Raw genomic sequence first — 21310 nt, 5'->3', positions numbered from 1 at the left:
AAACTTTTAGGGGCTCTTAAGAGGTCTTGACTTTTTATTTTATTTCTGTTGCCACTTTGAAGTCATTTATCAACAAAGAAGTGGAGTGTTTTACCCTAGGCTTGGAGAGGGGACACTTTTAATCTCTAGGGCTCTCTCTCTCTCTCTCTCTCTCTCCCTCTCTCTCTCTCTCCTTTCCGAGGTCTCCACTTGGCTACTGCCTCAGAGTGCACTTGTCTGTAGGTGAAGAGGATGAAGAAACCTGAGGACTTCTCACATCCTCCTGGTTTTATCTAAGCATTGCAATCCAGGGAAAGACCTTTGTTAGTCTTCCACTTCACCACGCCCAGGCCTGCTCCTCCATGATGACTGGAGGACAACACCAAAGCCAGAGCCAAGGAAGCAGTCCCAGGAAGAAGCCAACAGCATCCATTGGCAGAGCCACAGCTGGAGCATTAGCCCTAGGACTTCTTCACAGCAGGGGGCGCTGTCAGTCAGTGCTCGCACACTGGACCCTCAACTGCTAGCAGCTAAGGCTTGTCCCCCAAGCTAAGTTCTGCTTGGCTGTCAGCAGGCTCGAGCTCAAATCCGATGGTGATTTCAAGCCGCAGAAGAGATTTCGTTCCTCCGTGCATTCGTTTTGCTTACGGGATGAGACTCTGCCAGGCAGGCTCTAGTGGGATTTTATGCCAGCTCAGGCTCCGGATGGTGCGCACCTAAATGCTGATCAAATTGCCTGGCGCCCAGGTATAATGATGTAGGAGATGCGATGCGGGAGCAGCAGTTTCGGTTTGTTTTCTGATCCTCTCAGCCTCCCGACGTTTCTTCATGGCGTCTACCATCCTTTAAGGACGTTTTCAGACTGGGAAGTATACCAAGACTGGCGACCCCGCGCCCACACCACTCCTGGAAAACAGCAAACTCGATGCAAACACGAATCTCCATCGCAGCTGCTTCTGTTCTCCTAAGGTTTTCAGGATCCGCACACACCAGGGCTCCAAGTCCTTTCTGTCTCAGCTTGTCTTCTCCATCTCGTTGGCTTGTCCTCGGATGCCTCCTGCCCAAGGCCCAAGAGTACACTTGACCAACAGGGAAATCGCAGGACGACCCCGCCTGGTTCACTCGCACGCCCCGAGTTTTAGGCGAGTCTTGCAGTCCTGGGCAAGTCCATAGTCCCCCTGTCTGCTTGTCCACACTTGTTGGGGCGGGACACGGCTGGAATAGGGACCAATGAAGGAGTGAGAATCCCCAAAGCTTCTTAGATCTGCAGCTCTGCCTCTGAGCTCCAGGAGTGCCACTTCTTCCCAGCAGGGGGCGCCGTGGGGCTGCTCTTCGCCCAGAGAGGATGCCAATGGTCAGCCCTTGCCCTTTGGATTCTCTGGGCGCAATAACTGCGAATTTTCCATGGAGCCAAGTTCTTCTTGGCTGTCAGCATGCCCGGGCTGAAATCCGAAGGTGACTTCAAAAAGCGACATGATTTTGTTTCTAGGTGCTTTAATTTTGTTGACGAGATTAGATTCTGCCAGGCAGGCTGTGGTGGGATTCTATTCGAACCCAGGATGTGCTCCTAAACGCTGACAGAATCGCCTGACTCCCAGTGCGAGTATGAAGTAGATCAGATGCAGACCCCGCGGTTTGGGGTTTGTTTGATTTCCTCTCTGCTATTTTTCACTTGTAAACTAAAGCTCTCCTCTCTGAGCTGTCTTTCTCGCGCACCCCTTCCCTTCTGCAGTCACTCTTTGGCTATGGACCTGGTGTGCACTTGTCCAGTGTGTAAACTCCAGAAGATGCTAGCCGATGGCTTCTCACTCGCACTCGGAAAGGTTTGGGGCCAGCTTTGCGATCTGGCAATGTCCGTAGTTAGTTGGTCCGCCCTCTTGTCCACACTGGTGGCTGCCACACAGGGATCCTGGCAAGTCCGTAATTAGTCGCCCCTTCCTTGTCCCGCATTGGCAGATCCCACAAATGGAGCCTGGCCAGAATGAATGAGTCTGGCCAGAAGCAGAAAGGATTCACAGCTGTGAGCTGCAAACCAGCGATTTCTTCACAGTAGAGGGCGCTCAGGTGCCAGCACTGTGCTTTGCACCAATTGCACCTGGCCAGAGGACTTGCTGACAGAACCATCCCCTTAAGCAAGTGCTTGAGACTTGCCTCTGAGACAAATTCTGCTCTGTTGTCAACCATCCAGGGCTGAAATCCCACAGCGATTTCAAACCACATGCTTGATTTTGTTTCTTTCCGTTTGCTGACAGGATTAGACTCTGCCACTCTGGCTGCGGTGGAATTCTGTCCGAGCCCACGATCTGGAAAGCATGCTGCTCAATGCTCATTCTCAAGGCTTGTCCCCAAACACTAAAACCATGTCCTGATGACTGACATCTCTCTACCCACACATTCTCAGGGGGCCTCCTGGTTATTTCCCCGGTGGGTACTTAGTCTGGCAACAAGAAGCCAAAGATAGCAGCCTGATGGCTTCTCATCTGCCCTGTCAGAGTTTTACCCCAGCATTGCAGTCCTGGATAAGCCCAAGGTTATCCACCCTCAGATATTTCCATGCCAATAGGGGAGCAGGAGCCAATGAAAGAGTCCTAAACCAGAATGGTTCCTTTACAGAGACCTGCAGCTCTGCCTGTAAGATCCAGGCCAGTGACTGCTGCAGCAGTGGGCACTGTGTCTCCAGGAATGCCCCTCTCCACATTACCACGGTCCAGTACCTGAGCTTTGGGTTATGTTCTTCCGGTTCACCTGTGACTGTGACTTGTCAGCCAAGTCAAGTTCCCCTGTGCCATCAGCAGGCAGAGGCTGAATCCACCTTGATTGCTAGCAGCAGAGTTGATTTTGTTTAAAGGATCCCAGGGATGTTCTGGGATCCTTTGCAAACTCAGGGTCCAGAATAGGGGGAGGAAACCCTGGATAATCCCCTGGCGCCTATGTATATAGGAAATGGGATCCAGACCCCATGAGAGAACCCATTTTCTTTTTGGGTTCTCTCCACTCGCCATTGTTGAAAGCCTTTCTTTCCATTTTTTTTACACTGTTTGTTACCAGCTTTTAGGTGAACTACAACTTTTCAAGTGTTTGTTTGCAAAGCTCTGTGTTAGGTTTTTATTAAACTGTATGTGCCTTTTTAAAAAGGCTCTGTGGTTTTAATGCTGGACTGGAGAGTATAGCCAATATCTGAGAACTTTTGTTTTGTACAGTTTTGTGATTACTGATTAGTGAGAACATGTTTCTACTCTTTCCTGTTTCCAAATCATCCAATGCATACACCTCAGCTCTCCTTTACATTTGTAAACAATTTGTTCTCTAATTGGTTTTTCATGAAAATTTTTATTTAAACTGAAAATGGTACTACTTGTATAATTTCTTAATTATACAATTAAGAAATATCAATTTTCCTTTAGTTATCTTTGTACTTGAAACAGAAATTCTGGGAGAATGTCTGATATTTTCTTTTGTTGATGAAGTACTGAAGAACTCTCCTCCCATGTCTGCTCTTTACAAAAGAAATTTTAGAAGGCTGTCATTGGCTCAGTGAATCAAGATGTATTACCGGAGTCCTCGCATCTCCGGGGAAAGTTCCATGTGATGTCAATTAAAGAAAATGATGAAAATTCAAAGGAAAACATGCTGGTCAGTATTTCTGTGCAATGCTTATTTTATTTCCTACATAGACTTCCTGAAAAATGAAGTTCACAGAGCAAACTGTAAGAAATGATACTTAAGTGTCCTCCTCACTCTGAGAGCTGTGTGATCAAGCTCTAGCCTGGTACATGACTTAGGTCACAGCTTAGGACTTTCTGGAGGAAAGAAGATGACTTAAAATTCCTGAGAATGCTACAAAGATAAAACTACAACACACAGTCCCAGAAAGTACAAAAACACTATCTTGGAATTACAGTGGATGTAGACCATGCTTGAGCACTAGTACCCACATCCTCAGCATGGTGTAGAGAACTCAGTTGTCCCTGGAGGGAAAGGGTGGGCTGCAGAGTGAGAGCTACTAACTTCCTGGGCATTGTCTGGTACAGGTCAGATCCCTGGAGAAATATCACTGACACAAGTTCCTGACCACCATTTTACAAGGCTGCTTCCTTTTATTCTCCACAAATGCAGCAAGGCCTGCCATTCAGGCCCATCAATCACACAGTCCACCCTAGTTCTCTCTCTCTCCCCCTCCCTCCCTCCCTATTTCCCTCCCTCCCTTCATTTGCCTGTTCCTCTCTGTATGCAGCCCTGTCTGTCCTAGAATTCTATGTGTAAATCAGGCTGGCCTGGAACTCACAGGGATCCACCTGCCTGAGTGAACACCCTTACCTCACATCCATTTCCTACTGAGAGGTTAAACATTCAGGAACACCAACAGCTAAAAAAAAAAAAAAAAAAAAAAAAAAAAAAGGCTTACAAAATTTGAGCTCTTCCAAGATTGTCGTTAGATAAAAAACACCCTCTCAAGGCCAGGGATCTGGGTTTTCTGTGTCAGGGACAGCACTGCCCTGACCTTTCAACTTAGCCAGTCCTGTTTTGCAGGTGAGTTCACTTGTGTTGCAGAAATTTGCCCTGGAAATTGCGGGAAAGAGAAATATTCTCCTGTGCAGAAGAGGTGGTAATAGCCTCTAATCCCCATAATAGAGAGACAAAGAAAATTAAATTTTAGTTCAGGTCTAGGCTAGTCTACACAGAAGGAAAAAGGGTAAAATGGAAGTTGCATGTGACCCCTAAGTTAATTGGTAGGGGAAGCATCTGGGTAGATCACTCTTTAGTCATGTTGATTAAGCAGAGAGGGTTTTCCAAAGTGCTCAAGGTTGCTTTCTGTTTACTGGTCATTTTATGTCCCAGCACACATGAGAAGCAGGATGATTGAGGTCCCCTGTGGGTTCCTTTAACACAAACCACCAGTTAATCCTGTAACCAACAGTGGGAAAGAGTGGAGTACCCTCCTCTGATTCCACTTCACCCTACATCTTTTTATGTTGGCCCTTTCCAGAAGATCAAATTTCCAGCTTTTTACCATTTTTATTAGGAAATCTTTAAACAAAGAAACAAACAACATCAGGTGGCTGCAGAAACAACAATTGCCTTGTGTGTGCCTTTGCTGTAATAGAGGAGCTGACAGAAGGTCCCCAATTGCAGGTCTTAGCAGGCATCAAGGCTCCTGGGCTGCAAACAGAGTTCTAGGTGGTTTGTTCGCTGCTTCTTCTGCTTTTTTCTTTTTCTCCTCCTCCTCCTCCTCCTCCTCCTCCTCCTCCTCCTCCTCCTCCTCCTCCTCCTCTTCTTCCTCCTCCTCCTCCTTCTTCTCGCCAAGAGCCCTTTGAAGCCATGCCCAGCATCCTGGGCATGTGGGACTGTCAGAAGCAGGATCCTGGTCAGGGCAGTCTCCACCATCATAGGTCTCAAGTTCCAGTCCGTTCTCTCTGAGCAAGCTTGGTGAGGGTTGGTCTGGCTCCTCTATACCTTTTTCTTTGTTGTTGTCCATGTCTCTTGGGGATGCCTGTGACTTCTTTGAACTCTCACTCTGGGAGACATCTTTGCCCTTCTTCTTGGCACAATTCAATCTGTGATAGTGTCTCAGATTCTTCAAGCTCTCAAATACATAAAAGGTGTATAGATCCCAATATGCAACCCAGCCATCATCAGAGTAGTGGCTTAACTCTCCACAGAAAAAAAATGGCTCAGACTTGGAATATCTTGTGCTCAGGGCTGGCAAAACATGTGTACTTGGCAGTGCATGTTCTGCAGAATCTAAAGTCCCTTTGACAAAACTGGGACAGGACCACATCATCTTCTTGGCTTTATCCAAGGAACTCAGTGGGCAAGTCCTTGACCCTCTGATTCAGAGAAGACTCTAGTTAGTGGATTGTACTCTATACTTTATGGCTTCTCCCACCCATTACCCTGTGGGAAATTGGGTTTTAAACCCACAATCCTAGCATCATCTGTTTGCATTGCCTACATAGGCAAGATTCTGCCCAGTCTGGTGACAAAATCCTTTCATCAGAGAACCTAAGGGAAAGAAGTAGATCAGGAACCAAATCCGAGGCATGTGGATCTCTGATCTCATGGCCAACCTGGTAATCAGACCCAGTTTGAGGTCTACAGCTAGGGCTATACAGGAAAACCTAATACAGAACCAAGTTCCCAGATGACAGATATCCAATGTCTCTCATTTGTGGGCCCTAGGCTTGCTAGATACATAAAACCAAGTTTTCCTCTTATCAAATGTGTGTCACTGGGTAAAATGTGTGGGGAAAAGTTGGATAATCTTCTCAAGGATGATTGAGAGGTAGGAGGGTAAATAGTGAGAAAGAGAACTCAGAGTTGCATGAAATTAATGACATGCAGATCCACATCATTAGAATCAGAAAATTGGTAAATATATCTGTTAGTTTTACATGGCTCTGACAAAATAACCTAATCAAAATGGAAGCAACTTATGAAAGAAGTGGTTATTTTGTATTATGAATTCAGAGGTTTATATTCTGTGACAGCAGAGAGAAGGAATGGCTGAGATTGTGCACATCTTGATCTACCACCAGATGGCAGCACCAGAAGAAGGGAGGGAGAAAAAGACATGCACAGAGACATGGGTGTGTGTGTGTGTGTGTGTGTGTGTGTGTGTAAAAACAGACAGAGAACACCTGGAGTCACTTTCTAAAAAGATCACACATCCTCACCTTTCCAAAAGAATTCAACCAACTAGGAACCAAACATTCAAATATGAGCCTGTGACGACCTCCTTCATTTAATCAACCACTGAATGAATGAATGAAAAATGGATGGATGAATGAATGAAACACTCTATTTATAAAGAGTAACAAAGCTTCCATGCTGATAGTCTATCAATTAACGTCAGGGTACATGAATTGAGAGGTTCAGTAGGTACACTGCTACATCTGGGTGTCAAGATCTTTCCTTCAGCTCTCTGAAGACTGAAACACCAGAAAGTTCTCAGGTTATCTCCAGTTCCTTGCCTAGAAAAAAAAAACAGAGCACTTTGGTCATTTTGTTTTTAAGTTCTAATACATGTTTATTTGCTTGCCTAATGCTCTGAAGGTATGAAACATTGAATTTGATAGATTGTTTCCAGAGGGATGCAGTCCATCACAGCAAGGTAGGCACAGCAGCAGGAAGAAGACGCAGTTGTTCTCACTGCATGAGCACTTAAGAAATATAAGAAGTGGGTCCAGGCTTTAAAATCCTCTAAGGCAATTTGAACCTGAGTGGACAGATTTCTGTGTCACAGACAGAAGGCATGGCAGACTGACACAGAAGCATGATTGTCACATTGCTCAAAGTTCTTTCTTGTGTTATATGACAGGAAGCAGATCATTGACTTTGCAGCCCACAGATGCTTATGTGAGAGGAATTCACAGGAGGCTCATGGCCTGACCACTGAACTTACCTTCCTTCCTCCTGAGCCAGGGGTTCTCTTCAAGTTCCCCTTTCTGAATGGCCTGCTGCAGCTCTGCTCTCAGCCTCCTTCTTTCCTCAAAGCTTCTTTGATCTCTGCTTCAAGGGAGGACATTGCCCTGGGAATTCAAACTCCATGTGAGATCATCAATGTCCTTAGCATCTGTTCTTGCACAGGAGTTCTGCAGTCTCACCTGCTGACCCTCCCACACCTCTCCTGAGTGATCTCAGAGCTCCTTCCTCCCTAAGTTATCATACTCAGGTACACTATAGATCTTAGACATCCCAATGCTACAGGAAATTATTATCCAGCTTTGATTTTCTTTAAGAAACATCTTCTCCTGCACACTTCATGTGGGAGTCAGGAGATTTTGGAATGACCTCTGAATAAATCAACAAGTTGAAAAATTAAAAATTAACATAATGAATTAAATTAGACAATAAACATATCCTAGGTGGTTTTGACTTTATGAAAATTTGTAAATAGTATTTGAGGTGCATGAAACATGTTTCACAAAACTATGCTGACTTGTAAAATGGAGAATACCAAGGTTTGACAAAACTGGTGTTCATGAACTTTAATGTGCTAATATGTAAAGTTAAATGGGTTATCTGAGGGAAACAACATGAAACTACACAGCATAATTTCAGCTTGCACTTCCTTTGACTTCATGATCTAAGTGAGAAGTTAATCCATCTCAGAAAGGCTAAATGTTTCATAAAATTAGCCTTTCAAGTTAAAAGCCTTGAGTTAACGTTAAGTTAAAGTTAAAAGTGTCTTCTGTAAATAAATAATAATTCTGTAAAAGAAAAAACAAAAACAAAACAATCCATCAGGCCAGCCAGTGGTGGCACATGTCTTTAATCCCAGCACTGGGAGGCAGTGGCAGGCAGATTTCTGAGTTAGAGACCAGACTGGTCTACAGAGTGAGTTCCAGGACAACCAGAGTTATAAAGAGAAAGCTTGTCTTGAATTGCCAATAAATAAATAAATAAATAAATAAAAACCAAAAAATAAAAAGAACCAATCAACCAATCAGTCATGCTCATAAAAAGTCAATCCCTTTAATGTAGTCTGAAATATCTAAAGTCTCAGTGTCCTATTCTGATTCAATGTTTGCCTAGACAGTTTTCAGTCCTCTACCCCACCTTCAAATGTCCACACACTGGAGATTTCCTTGGCCTTCAGCATGGTCCAGATATAGTCACCAAAATAATTAAAGTGACCTAAATTAACAAGAAACATATAGGTTTAAAATTAACTGTTTATTAGCATTTCAAGGTTTCCCTAACCATGATCTAACATTTAGGTAAATAGGTAGTTCTGCATTTAAATTTTTGTGCCTCTGGGCTTGGTTTTCTTTGACTTGTCAGAGAAATAAGACTGTTATTTATCTGACCATTAATAAAAAGGACTTAAAGCTTTTATTTGGCTTCATTAACATGGTTATCAATAACTAATTTCTGGGGTCATTATTAAATCCATCCTTTTTTGTTTTAACTTTATTTATTTAATGTGTGATTATTCTGCTGCATATACATCCACCTACCTGAAGAGGGCATCTTATCCCCTTATAGATGGTTGTGAGCCTCCATGTGGTTGCTGGGAATTGAACCCATGACCTCTCAACCTGTGCTCTTAACCACTGAACTGTCTCATCAGCCCCTATTAAGTCCATCCTTAAATGAATATTAAACTTGTACAAAAATATTTGAATAAAAATTAATCTATTTAATATAGAGTCAATCCTTCATGTAAAAAAATCTAAGCTTTCAATAAAAACCTACTGTATCTGATAAATGTGAGTTTTTGAATGAGGACAATCATTTAAAAGATACAACAGAAGGCTCTAACCCTATATTAAAGCAGTTCTTCCAAATAAAAATTCACCTTTTGCTGCACCACTGCAGTCTCAGCGATGTGGCTGCCAACATGGAAACTGAAGGAGACCAGCAATAGACGTGCAGACCTGGAAGTGGGGAGCCCGGGAGCCCTCAACCTGAGACAGACTAACAAATAACTAACTTAAACAGCATCAACATCAAACAACAACAACAACACCCCAAGGAATCCAAGACCAAGAGAAACAGTTTTCCCCAGGGAAGAGTTCCCAAAATGATTATCCAAAGCCAAGTCCTCAGCCTTGAAATCATATATACAAGTCACAGTGTACAGACTAATCAGGGTGTATTTGTATATTATGAACACACACACAAACACACCTACTGTAGGTTATACACACACAAACAAGCAATACAACACATGTGTGCTACACATACAGAAAAAGAGGCACATGGAAGGGGATGGAAGGAAAAAGGAAGGCATGGAAATAAGGTAATTATATTGTAATTTCCAAAATAACATAATTTAATAAAACAGACTTTTTGAGCCAGGCTTGGTGCTTTACACTTTTTAAAAAAAAAACATTTATTTCATTTATTTGAGTACACTGTAGTTGTTTCCAGACATACCAGAAAAGGGCATCAGATATCTTTACAGATGGTTATGAGCCACCATTTGCCTGCTGGGAATTGAACTCAGGAGCTTTGGAAGAGCAGTCAGTGCTCTTAACCACTGAGCCATCTCTCCAGCCGGTGCTGTACACTTTTAATCCAAGCTCCCAACGGGCAGCAGGAGAATCTCTTTAGTGCAAGGGCAGCCTGGTTACATAACTAATTCCAGGACAGCCAGGGCTATAGAGAGAGAAACTATCTCAAAAATAAATAAATTAATAAATAAATAAATTAATTAATAATAAAAACAAATTCTTTCTAATTCAGTCTCAATCCTCTAACTAAACCCAGTTTTATAAACAAATACTTGGTGCTCTTAAAAGTCAATATTGTTCATGGAGAGTCAACCGTTTGAAAAAATGTTCTCCTCTGTATGACACACTGTCCTCTTCTTACAGACTCTGCCTTTTAATCATTGTCCACCATTACAAAACATAAGTATTTTCTCTCATAATGGAGCTTCAAAATCCTATTTAGAGAAAAACTGGAAATTTTACCTAAAATGTGTACTAAGGCATGGGACTGTCTCCAAGAGGAACACAGATCTGGAAACAAGCAAAAGGTTGACTATGTAACAAAGAAATTCTTAAGGTTTTAAACTTAACCTGGGGGATGAGTCTTGCAACACTAACCAATGACCATGTTTCAGTGTCTACACCTGGAGAATTACTTAGTTTCTCCTGAGGTTCCTGATCCTGAATCAGAAACTGGGTCTTGGCAGAGATGGGATTGAGTCTGCTGCTCACACTCAGGGTACTGTGAAGATCGCGTGAGGAAAATACAGCTGCTTCTTGTTTCTTTCTTTGTTTGATTGTTATTTTGTTTTTTTTTTTTGTTAGGTTTTTTTGAGACAGGGATTCTCTGTATAGCTCTGGCTGTCCTGGAAATCACTATGTACACCAGGCTGGCCTTGAACTCAGTAAACTGCCTGCCTTTACCTCCAGAGTGCTGGGATTACAGGTATGCCCCACCACTGCTCTGTCAGCTCCCTTTTCTTAACTAGTGCAAGTGCCCTGCTGGGTATTGACTTGTCAGACTAGGACATCAGGGACTGTCCTCCAAAACTTGGCTTGTGCGGAGGTGGGGGTACCACGTGCCTCCAGGTCCGGATGCACCCTGGAGTGTGATTGTCCAGTCTCCTGGACTCCTGACTCAGGCACACAATACCAGGATTTTGCTTCATGGATTGCTGTTGATCTTACTGCCACCCCCTTCTGGATCCCCATCCACCCACGCACCACCCATCCCCAGATAAGGATGGCTTCAATCTGAAATGGACACTTATCTGGGATGGAGGTTAAATGTTGGGAACTCCCAGGGTCTCAGAACTCGGCCAGCTGGTTTTGGGTGGGGCAGATTTCTGTCCTAAGATAGCCACCAGTTCCCTTTGGCTGGGCCTGCAAGATTCTGCAAATTTTCTTAGCCTAGCGGGTGCATTTTTACATTGCTGACTGCAAGCAGTTTGCAGGTGCCAGCTTGACCCGGGCAAGCACAGCTAGAAGCTTGCTTTCAGCTTGGTGGAGTCTGGACTTGGCTGTGCGTTTTCAGCCAATCCCTGACCATGGTAGACATGCTGCAGAGGAACTTTAGTTCCCTAGAAATCCAGGTCCTTTGGGACCAGTACAAGCTTATTCTGTGGGTACCTAGTCCCAAAGTGCTCCTCAGCCAGACCAGTACCATCCCCAGTAATCCACCAGACCTCACGCTGCATTGGCTGAATTTTCTAGGATCTTCTCCATCTGCTCAGCCCTGACCTGCATTAGGTTTCTTTTTCTCGGCTGCTGACAGAGCTTTCATTTCTTCTTCTGTGCCAAGGTTCCCTTTTGGATTTTAGCAATGATGCAATTTAAGAAGTTCCTCACCCTGCAAGGTCCTCGGGTTTTTTTCGGGGGGGTGGGGGACAGTTGGAGGGTTGGCAAACCAGGATTGGCTGTTGTAGCTGGCTGATTTCTTTCAAAATGCAGAGCCAGCTGGCTGCAGCAGGTCTTCTCTAGCACACCAAGCAGCTAAGCAAGCACAGTTGTCCTAAACTTTGTAATACAGACACACTGAAACAGAGAAACTTCAGAGGATGGAGAAACGCAGGCCTTAGCATTACCTCCTCCTGCTGAGGACTGTGTTTGGCTATGGAGCCCAGTTACCTGTCACTCAGGCGACAGAGCAGGCAGAGCTACAGAGGCTCAGCCTGTTTCTGTCCCCACCTGGGAAAACCTTCAGCCATGGCCTGAGCCTTGCTACCCAGGGCTTATAAGATTTATAAGACAGCAACTGTCAGGCCAGTTAAGGCCACTCAGACAGAGTATGGAAATATTGTTAAATATTCTAAATCATGTGAAATTATAAATGACATGGGATATCAAACTCTCTCTCTCTACTTAACAACACAGGAAGCCTCACCACACCTGTTTCCTGGAATCGTGGAGTCATAGAAGTAGAAATGGCACTTAGCATGCTGAAGACCAGATATACTTGGATAGATGGGTCAGACCTGAGATTCCATAAACAAATTCATGCCAAAACAACACTTGGTTTGTTTTCCAAATACAACCCCCCCTCCTCAAGACAGGGCTTCTCTTTGTAACCTCTTCAGACCTTCCCAGAGCCCTCCTCTGCAAATTAAGGAGCTGGTTTCTTGCTCCTGGGTCAGAAGACAGGCAACATGCTGATTGGATTACTCTGCACTCCTGGTCCTATAACACAGTGATACCAATGGAAGCTGGGATGTCATGAAACTGTCAGTCTTTGGTCCAGCAAAAGAAGTGCTCAAACACCCACAGAACAGAAGAAATGCCTTGATAGATTATTTTCTTGAAGAAGGTTAACATCTACAATACAGAAATAACTCAGATGTTTTTTATCCTTTTAAGTAAACACTTTCTCTTTATTATTTCTCATTTTCATGTTTATTGGTATTCTACCTGACTGTATGAATATCTATGTGCAGGTGTTATATGCCCATGAATTACAGTTACAGAAAGTTGTGAGCTGACATGTGTATGCTAGGAACTGAACTTGGGTCCTTGGGAAGCCCTGCTAGGTATCTTCAGATGAGCTCTGATCTGCTTAACTGCTGAGCCATTTCTCCAGGCCCCAGAATTCAGCACTACTACTGCTCTTAAGATGAGCTCTGATGTGCTTAATGGCTGAGCCATTTCTTCACAATGAAGTGTGTGGTTGGTAGGAAGATGCTTGCAATGGGAGAGAAAGAAGTCAGTCTCAGTGTATCAGACCTTGCATGCCCCCCAGGTGTTGCTCCTGCATCTGATAGAAACATGAATTACTACATGTTCTTGAGATAGGAAGACAGCTGGAGAGACTTGGAGAACTAGGTGGCATAATGGGAGGAGAAAGACTTGAGAAGTGACTTGGCACTGGATGATGGAGGATGGAGTAGTCTCATAGCAAATTACTTAATTGCATGAAATTAACGTTGTGCAGACAAAGGTCCTCCAACACACAATAATCCTGAAATGAGTTAGTAAATGAATGCATGTGCCCATGAATTGATGAGTGAATGAGAAAGCATCCTGTGGGGAGACTCTATCAGGAGCAATCAGGGTGAATGGCTTGGTGGGTTCAGTGTGCAAATCATCACATCTGGGGTGCTTGGGTGTTTTCTGCAACTCTCCAAAGACAGAAGTACCAGCTAGATCAGGATTGTTGCTGTCACTCACACCATGCTGAAAGAATCAGAATCAATGTCAAGCACCATTGGTCATTTTGCTATCAATTTCTGAAAAGGGTGGGTTTTCTTCTGTTTCCTCCCCCACCTGTAAAAGCAAGAAAGGTTTATTTTGTGTGAGAGTTCCAATTGGAGACAGTCCATGATAGCAGGGTAGGCCTCGCAGCAGGAAGAGGGGGCCTGTTGGCTTCACTGCATGAGCACTAAAGAAGGAAAAATGTAGGCTTAGATATTTGAAAACCTGCTTTAATATTGTTCTTTAATGCTTCAGCCTCCCTTTTAGCCCAACAACAGTCAGAGGTAGGGGAAAAGAAACATTCATAGGTAATGGGGAATGTGGAGCCTGTGTAGAGATAGTTCTTTGGTGCAATTCCAATCTTCATTGTCAAAGAAAATGCAAAGTGCAAAAAGGTCCTAACCAAAAACATCCAGGAAACCCAGGACACAATGAAAAGACCAAACCTAAGGATAATAGGTATAGAAGAGAGTGAAGATTCCCAACATAAAGGGTCAGAAAACATCTTCAACAAAATTATAGAAGAAAACTTCACTAACCTAAAGAAAGATATGCCCATAAACATAAAAGAAGCCTACAGAATTCCAAATAGATTGGAACAGAAAGGAAATTTTTCCCTTCACATAACAGTCAGAACACCAAATGCACAAAGCAAAGAAAGAATATTAAAGGCAGCAAGGGAAAGGGCACAAGAAAGATATAAGGGCAGACTTATCCAAACCATACTGGAATTTAGAGACAATGAATGCCAGAAGATCCTGGGCAGATGTCATACAGTCCCTAAGGGAACACAAATGCCAGCCCAGGCTATTATACCCAGCAAAACTCTCAGTAAACAAAGATGGAGAAATGAAGATATTCCATGACAAAACCAAATTTGCAGAATATCTTTCCACAAATCCAGCCTTACAAGGGATAATAGAGGAAAAACTAAAACACAAAGAGGGAAACTAAACCCTAGAAAAAGCAAGAAAGTAATCTTCTCTCAACAAACATAAAAGAAGATAGCCACCACACAAACATAATTCCACATTTAACAACAAAAATAACAGGAAGCAACAATCACTATTCCTAAGTAACTCTTAATGTCGATGAACACAATTCACCCACGCAAAAAGACATAGACTAGCAGACTGGATACATGAACAGGACCCAGCATTTTGCTACATACAGGAAACCCACCTCAATATCAAAGACAGACACTACCTCAAGTAAAGGACTGGAAAACAAATTTCCAAGCAAATTGTCCCAACAAACATTTGTGAATAGCCATTCTAATACAGAATAAAATTGACATTCAACTAAACTAGTTATCAAAAAAGATAAGGAAGAGCACTTCATACTCGTCAAAGAAAAAGTCTACCAAAAAGAACTCTCAATTCTGAACATCTATGCTCGAAATGCAAGGGCAGCCACATTCATAAAAGAAACTTTACTAAAGCTCAAAGCACACATTGTAGCTCACATAATAATAGTATACTTAACTCAAAAATCCCATCAGAGGATTCCTGACTGAACAAGATATACAACATTAGCAAAGAGGCTGGATATAAAATTAACTCAAACAAGTCAGTGGCTTTCCTCTACTGAAAGGATAAACAGGCTGAGAAAGAAGTTACAGAAAGAATACACTTCACAATAGTCACAAATAATATAAACTACCTTGGTGTGACAATAACTAAGTAGGTGAATCTGTATGACTATAACTTCAAGTCTCTGAAGAAAGAAATCAAAGAAGATCTCAGAAGATGGAAAGACCCCATACTCATGAATTCACAGGATCAATATAGTAAAAATCTTGCCCAAAGCAATCTACAGATTCAAAACAATCCCCATCAAAATTCCAACTCAGTTCTTCATAGAGTTGGAAAGGGCAATTTGCAAATTCATCTGGAATAATAATAAACCCAGGATAATGGAATCTATTCTCAACAATTAAAGAACTTTGGGGGTAGGGGGAATTACCATCCCTGACCTCCAGCTGTACTTCTGAGCAATTGTGGTAAAAACTGTATGGTATTGATACAGCAACAGGCAGGTAGATCAATGGAATAGAATTGAAGACCCAGAAATGAAACTACACACCTATGGTCACTTGATCTTTGACAAAGGAGTAAAAACTATCCAGTGGGAAAAAGAAAGCATTTTTAACAAAAGGTGCTGTTTCAACTGTTGGTCAACATAGAAGAATGCAAATTGATCCATTATTTTCTCCCTGTACAAAGCTCAAGTCCAAGTAGATCAAGGACCTTCATATCAAAGCAGATACCCTGAAACTTCTAGAAGAGAAAATAGGGAAAAGTCTCAAACACATGGGCACAGGGGGGAAGTTCCTGAACAGAACACCAATGGCTTATGCTCTAAGATCAAGAATAAACAAATGGGACTTCATAAAGTTGCAAAGCTTCTGGAAGGGAAAAGACATGGTCAATAGGACAAATGGCAACCCACAGATTGGGGAAAGGTCTTTAGCAATCTAACCTCCAATAGAGGGCAAATATCCAATATAAACAAAGAAGTCAAGAAGTTAGACTCCAGAGAACCAAATAACCCTATTAAAAATGGGGAACAGAACAGAATTCTGGGGATCTAAACAGAATTCTCAACTGAGGAAAATCGAATGGCTAAGAAGTACCTAAAGAAATGTTCAACATCCTTAGTCATCAGGGAAATGCAAATCAAAACAACCCTGAGATTCTACCTCACAGTAGTCAGAATGTCTAAGATCAAAAACTCAGGTGATAGCAGTTGCTGGTTAGGATGCGAAGAAAGGGGAACAGTCCTCCATTGCAAGCTAGTACAACCCTTTTGGAAATCAGTCTGGTGGTTCTGATATTACCTGAGGACCCAGATATACCACTCCTGGGAATATACAAAGTAGATGCTGCAACATGTAATAAGGATACATGCTCCACTATGTTTATAGCAGCCATGTATATAATAGTCAGAAGCTGGAAAGAATCCAGTGTCCCTCAACAGAGGAATGGATACAGAAAATGTGGTATATGTACACAATTCAATAATACTCAGCTATTAGACACAATGACGTCATGAAATTCTTAGACATATAGATGGCACTAGAATATATCATCATGGGTGAGGTAACTCAGTCACAAAAGAACACACACAGTATGTACTCACTGAAAAGTGGATATTAGCCCAAAGTTCGGAATACCCAATATTCAAATCACAGACTATATGAAACCTGCAAGGAAGGAAGACCAAACTGGATGTGCTTCTTAGACAGGTGAGCAAATTATGTACAAGACACATACGGAGACCAAGTGTGGAACAGAGACTGAAGGAAAGGCCATGCAGAGACTGCCCCTCCTGGGGATCCATCCCATCTACTACTAGAGTGGGTGTGGACATGGGTGGGGGAGCACCCTCATAAACTGGGAAAGGGGATAACATTTGAAATGTAAATAAGTAAAATATCTAATAAAAACAATCTAAATTAAAAATTACAAAACAAACTAGATACCCTTGTCTTTGTGAAAACTTATAAAATTCTATTTGGGGAGATGTCTCACAAAATCATAAAAGGTTTTAAACATATTTCAGAGTGTTAATGCCTGCTCTTTTTTTTAAACATTACTGTGTCTGTTTTGTATTCAGTCTCATTTAGCTCATAACGTGAAATTAAATTCCTGTTCTCAGAGGAGGCTTCCTAGAAGTAATTATTCAGACATGACACTGAAAAATTCTCCTAAAAGATAACAATGCAATTTCTAATGCTCTGTTACCCAATACTCTGGAAATACCCCTAACCACTTCCTCACCTAACATCACTTGAGACCAATCAGCTTAAAGGTCAGCTGGTCATACTTTGTCTACTAAAGCAAAATGTAATAATCCAACCCCCTTGCCTTCTTCTGCACATGGTTTTCCTGTAAAGCCTCTCCTAAGAGCAATCCAGTATCACAGGCATCTCTTTAATCTGCCCTGCAATCCTGATTGATCAACCTTGGTGTGTTTATTCAGTAATCTGTCCCTATCTGTCTGAGTCTGTGTTTGGTTGTTTTGTGAGGTCATTTCCCGTACCCCAACATAGATACACAGAGTCTTTGAAGAGAAGCAAAGTAGGGGAAAGAGAGATATTTAGATTTTTGACAGAAAGTGAATAAAAATCTCCTTTTAAAAACAAAGTAAGATGAAGCTTTCAATATTATTTACTATTTAAATTGCCAATGGTTAAAAAGTAAGCTGGAGAGGATAGGAAAATCCTTTTTCTTTCAGTAGAACCATAACTATGCAGATATTTTAATCCCAAACAATGAAGGTAAAGTTAGTTTACAGAAGGAAGCAGCCATGTTTGAAAGTGATGTTTAATTGTGTGGCAGACAAAGTGACAAATCAGAAAAAGATTTGACAGAAAGGGATGTGGACAACACTCATGAGAACACAGAGGAAAGAGGGATAGCATAAGAGAGTAATATAAATTAAAAATATCAATATTCTGTAGATAGTACCTAATGCTGGAAATTGGTAAAGTCTGAATTATCCCTTAACCAGCCTTTCCCAAAATAATCACATGGAGACCTTCTAATAATTCAAAGCCTTAGATCTCAGCTGGGCAGACTCTCAACTGCTCATCTCAGTTACCCTGCCCATCTGGCCCCATCCAGTCATAGCCAAGCAATACCTTCCAGGGCTGAGATCACATCCATCGCCTCCCAAGTCTCCTGTGAAATGGTCTTTCCTGCTTCTCTTTCTTCTTCCCAGAGTCCTCTCTCCCCCCACCTTCCACTCCTGCCCAGCTAACTAAAGCAAATCAGAAAATGCCTTAGGTAGGTGAGGAAGGACAGAGACACAGTTTCACACAGTGTGACCCAAGAGGGTGACTTGGGGTTCTCTTCTCTAACACTCTGAATCCTGAGCTGAGGGAAATGGCTCTGCAGTCAGGAGCACAAGCAGCTCTGTCAGGGGAACAAGGCTCATTTCTGAGCACACACACAGGAGCCCACAGCTGCCTAGGACTCTATTCCAGGACCTGTTACACCCACACAGACAGACTTTCTGGCAAAACACCAACGCACATAAAAAACAGTAATAATAAATACAAAAATACATAAATATAGTTTCTCTAAAATGATAAAAACAAACCCTTTGTGTATTCTGGATACCAGTTTTCTGCCCTAAGTAGGCTATCGAGGAGTTTCTTCCATTTTGTAGGTATTTGACCAGGTCAGTTTCATGGCATCCTATGTGCCTTTGGTTGCAGGATTTCATATCAGTAGCACTCTTTCCTGCTGGGTGCCTACCTCCTGACCTGGAAGCAAGAAACCAGTGCCTCAGTTTGCAAGAGGGGACACTGAAGAAACACTCCAAGCTACCAAAGAAGCCCTGCTTAGAGTGGACAAAAGGGAATTTTTTTTTCTTTTTTCTTCTTTTGCTTGTTTGTGTTTTTTGGTTTGTTTGAGTTTTGTTAGTTCTTTTGGGGGAGTTGTTGTTTTTTTTTCATTTGATGAAAAATCAGGAGTTTTTATGGCATAAATTTGTTTATGGAAACTCAGGTCTGACCCATGTATCCGAGTCTGTGGCCTTCAGCAAACTCAGTGCTGCTGCTACTTATACAGCTCAATGAGACCCCAGGAATTAGGTGTGGGACACTGCCTGCACTGTTGTAATCGCTTTATATATAGGAGTAGTTTTGCTATTCTGAGTCATTAGTGATTTCACATGATTCGCAATAATTAAGAATATTTCCTGGAAACTGGAGAGATGGCTCAGAGGTTAAGAGCACTAGCTACTCTTCCTGATGTTCTGAGTTCAGTCCCCAACGACTACATGGTGCCTCACAACCATCTGTAAGAGGATTCAGTTCCCTCTTCGGAGGTACATGAAGACAGATTATATATATATAATGCAGACTAAACGGTCATGCGTTAGCCAAAAATTAAAAAAAATATATGTTTCCATTGTTGTCTTCAGTTATGGGCTTACAATTTGCAGCCATGCCTCTGCTAACTCTGCAGTAGAGTGCTGGGATTGTAGCACCACACAGCCCTGCCCTGTAAATAGCATTTTAAAGTTTATAAAAACTAAACTTTGAGCAGGAACATAAGAAGTAGCTGGAATGAGATTTAAAAAAAAAAAAAGAAAGAAAGAAAAAGAAAAAGAAAAAAGGCCTTCGTTAAAGAAGCATGCTTGTAAAATGCAGTAAGTCCCAAAGAAGCCTGCTATTCCCTGTGGTGCCAACAACTGTGGGGCAGCAGCCATGGCAGGAGAACCCTGGAGTATGCACTCTCTCCAGGAGACCTAACAGAACTGGGAGTCTTCTCCACCAATTGTTGGTGACAGATAGACCACACCCCAACATGCCTCCCTCCAAGTCAGAGGCCTGCACATGCTCTGTGGGCACCAGGCTGGGGCTGCTCCAGGTGTATGCTAGAGTCACAGCACTGCCTTGCTTCCCTGAACTCTGCTGAGAACTCAACCTCTGGTTTCCTGCTTCCAGGACAGAAGGGAGGAGCCAAGCTGCCAAGATTGCTGTGTACTCTGCAAGGATCAGGTGTCCAAGATGCAACTGTCACCCAAATATAAACCTCCTAACATGTGGGTAGCAATGCACAGGCCATGGCTGAAGGGTTCCCAGGTGGGGACACAGTTCTCACCAAGTGGAGGTAAATAGTTAAGCCTTGTGTATCTCCATCTTCCTCATTTCTGTTTCAGTTTTTCTGTATTACAAAGTTTAGGACAGCTGTGCTTGCTGACCAGCTTGGTGTGCTAGGGGGGGCAAGGCCTTCTGCAGCCAGCTAGCTCTGCCTCTGAAGAGTCCACTAGTCAGCTTTATGCAAATCCTGGTTTGCTGGCCTGCTCCTCCCCTACTAAAGTGCTTGGGGAAAACGGATTAAGCAGAATCATTGCTAGAAACTGAAAGCAAATGTGGGTGGAAAGGAAGCAGTGACCCTGTCAGCAGCCTAGAAGAAGAAACCTAAAGGGACCAGAAGTGAACAGCTGTAGGAGCATCTAGGAGGCTCAGCCACTGCTGGTGGGCTCTGAGGAAGGAAGAAAGCTGGCCCCTGAGCACTGGGGATATCGCACCCCTCCTCCCCCCACTTATCCAATGCCAGCCTCTAGGCAGTCAGGGCTGGACCTAGATTTTGGAGGACTTGGAGTTCCTCCACAGCCAGCTCAGACCAGAGTCATGCTGACAACTCACCAACTCACAGCAAAATTCAGACAGTCTGCATGGCAGCCCTCCTAGCTGTGTTCAGCCTGGATCACCCTGGCACCAGAAAACCTGCTTACCTTCAGCAAAGGAGCCTTTGATCTCCTCCACCTTGGATGACTGACAATTCCAGATTGAAGCCATCCCTAGGGGGGAGAAACAGAAAGGGGACTGGAAACCCAACAGCCATCTAGGCAGCCACAACCTCCTGTTTGCCTGCCTGAGCCCCTCTCAGGACACACTATGGAGGACCACCCTGCTTGCCCAAGCCTGGAGGCTCAACAGCCAGCAGGCCACTTGGAGCAGTTTGGAAAAAGGGATGGAGCTGGGAGCTTCAGAACTGATGGGGGCTGCAAAAGAGAGTGGGGTTCAACCCCAGCAGAATCATTCCAGTCTCTGCCAAGGTTTCTGATCCTGGATCCTGAACCACAGCAGTAGAAACTAAATGTCTCCCAGTGTAGACACTGAACGCTGGGTAAGTGTTGGTTTAACTTTTAAACTTTAGAAATTTCTTTGTCACAGAGTTAAACTTTTG

General features: G+C 43.0%; 1 protein-coding gene across 1 annotated transcript; it reads right to left on the bottom strand.

Moving 5' to 3' along the window:
- Positions 1–786: 786 nt before the first annotated feature.
- On the bottom strand, positions 787–20919 carry LOC127666649 (uncharacterized). Its single transcript, XM_052159630.1, has 4 exons — positions 20856–20919; positions 9281–9329; positions 5258–5807; positions 787–1194 (listed from the first exon to the last, which is right to left on the bottom strand). Exons 1-4 carry the CDS (start codon positions 20917–20919, stop codon positions 787–789), a joined length of 1071 nt encoding a protein of 356 aa, XP_052015590.1.
- Positions 20920–21310: the final 391 nt, after the last annotated feature.

This window comes from Apodemus sylvaticus, chromosome 16 (assembly GCF_947179515.1).
Source record: "Apodemus sylvaticus chromosome 16, mApoSyl1.1, whole genome shotgun sequence".
Taxonomy (NCBI): domain Eukaryota; kingdom Metazoa; phylum Chordata; class Mammalia; order Rodentia; family Muridae; genus Apodemus; species Apodemus sylvaticus.
Note: the sequence above shows the minus strand (reverse complement) of the source record. Positions and strands in the feature narration are given on the sequence as shown.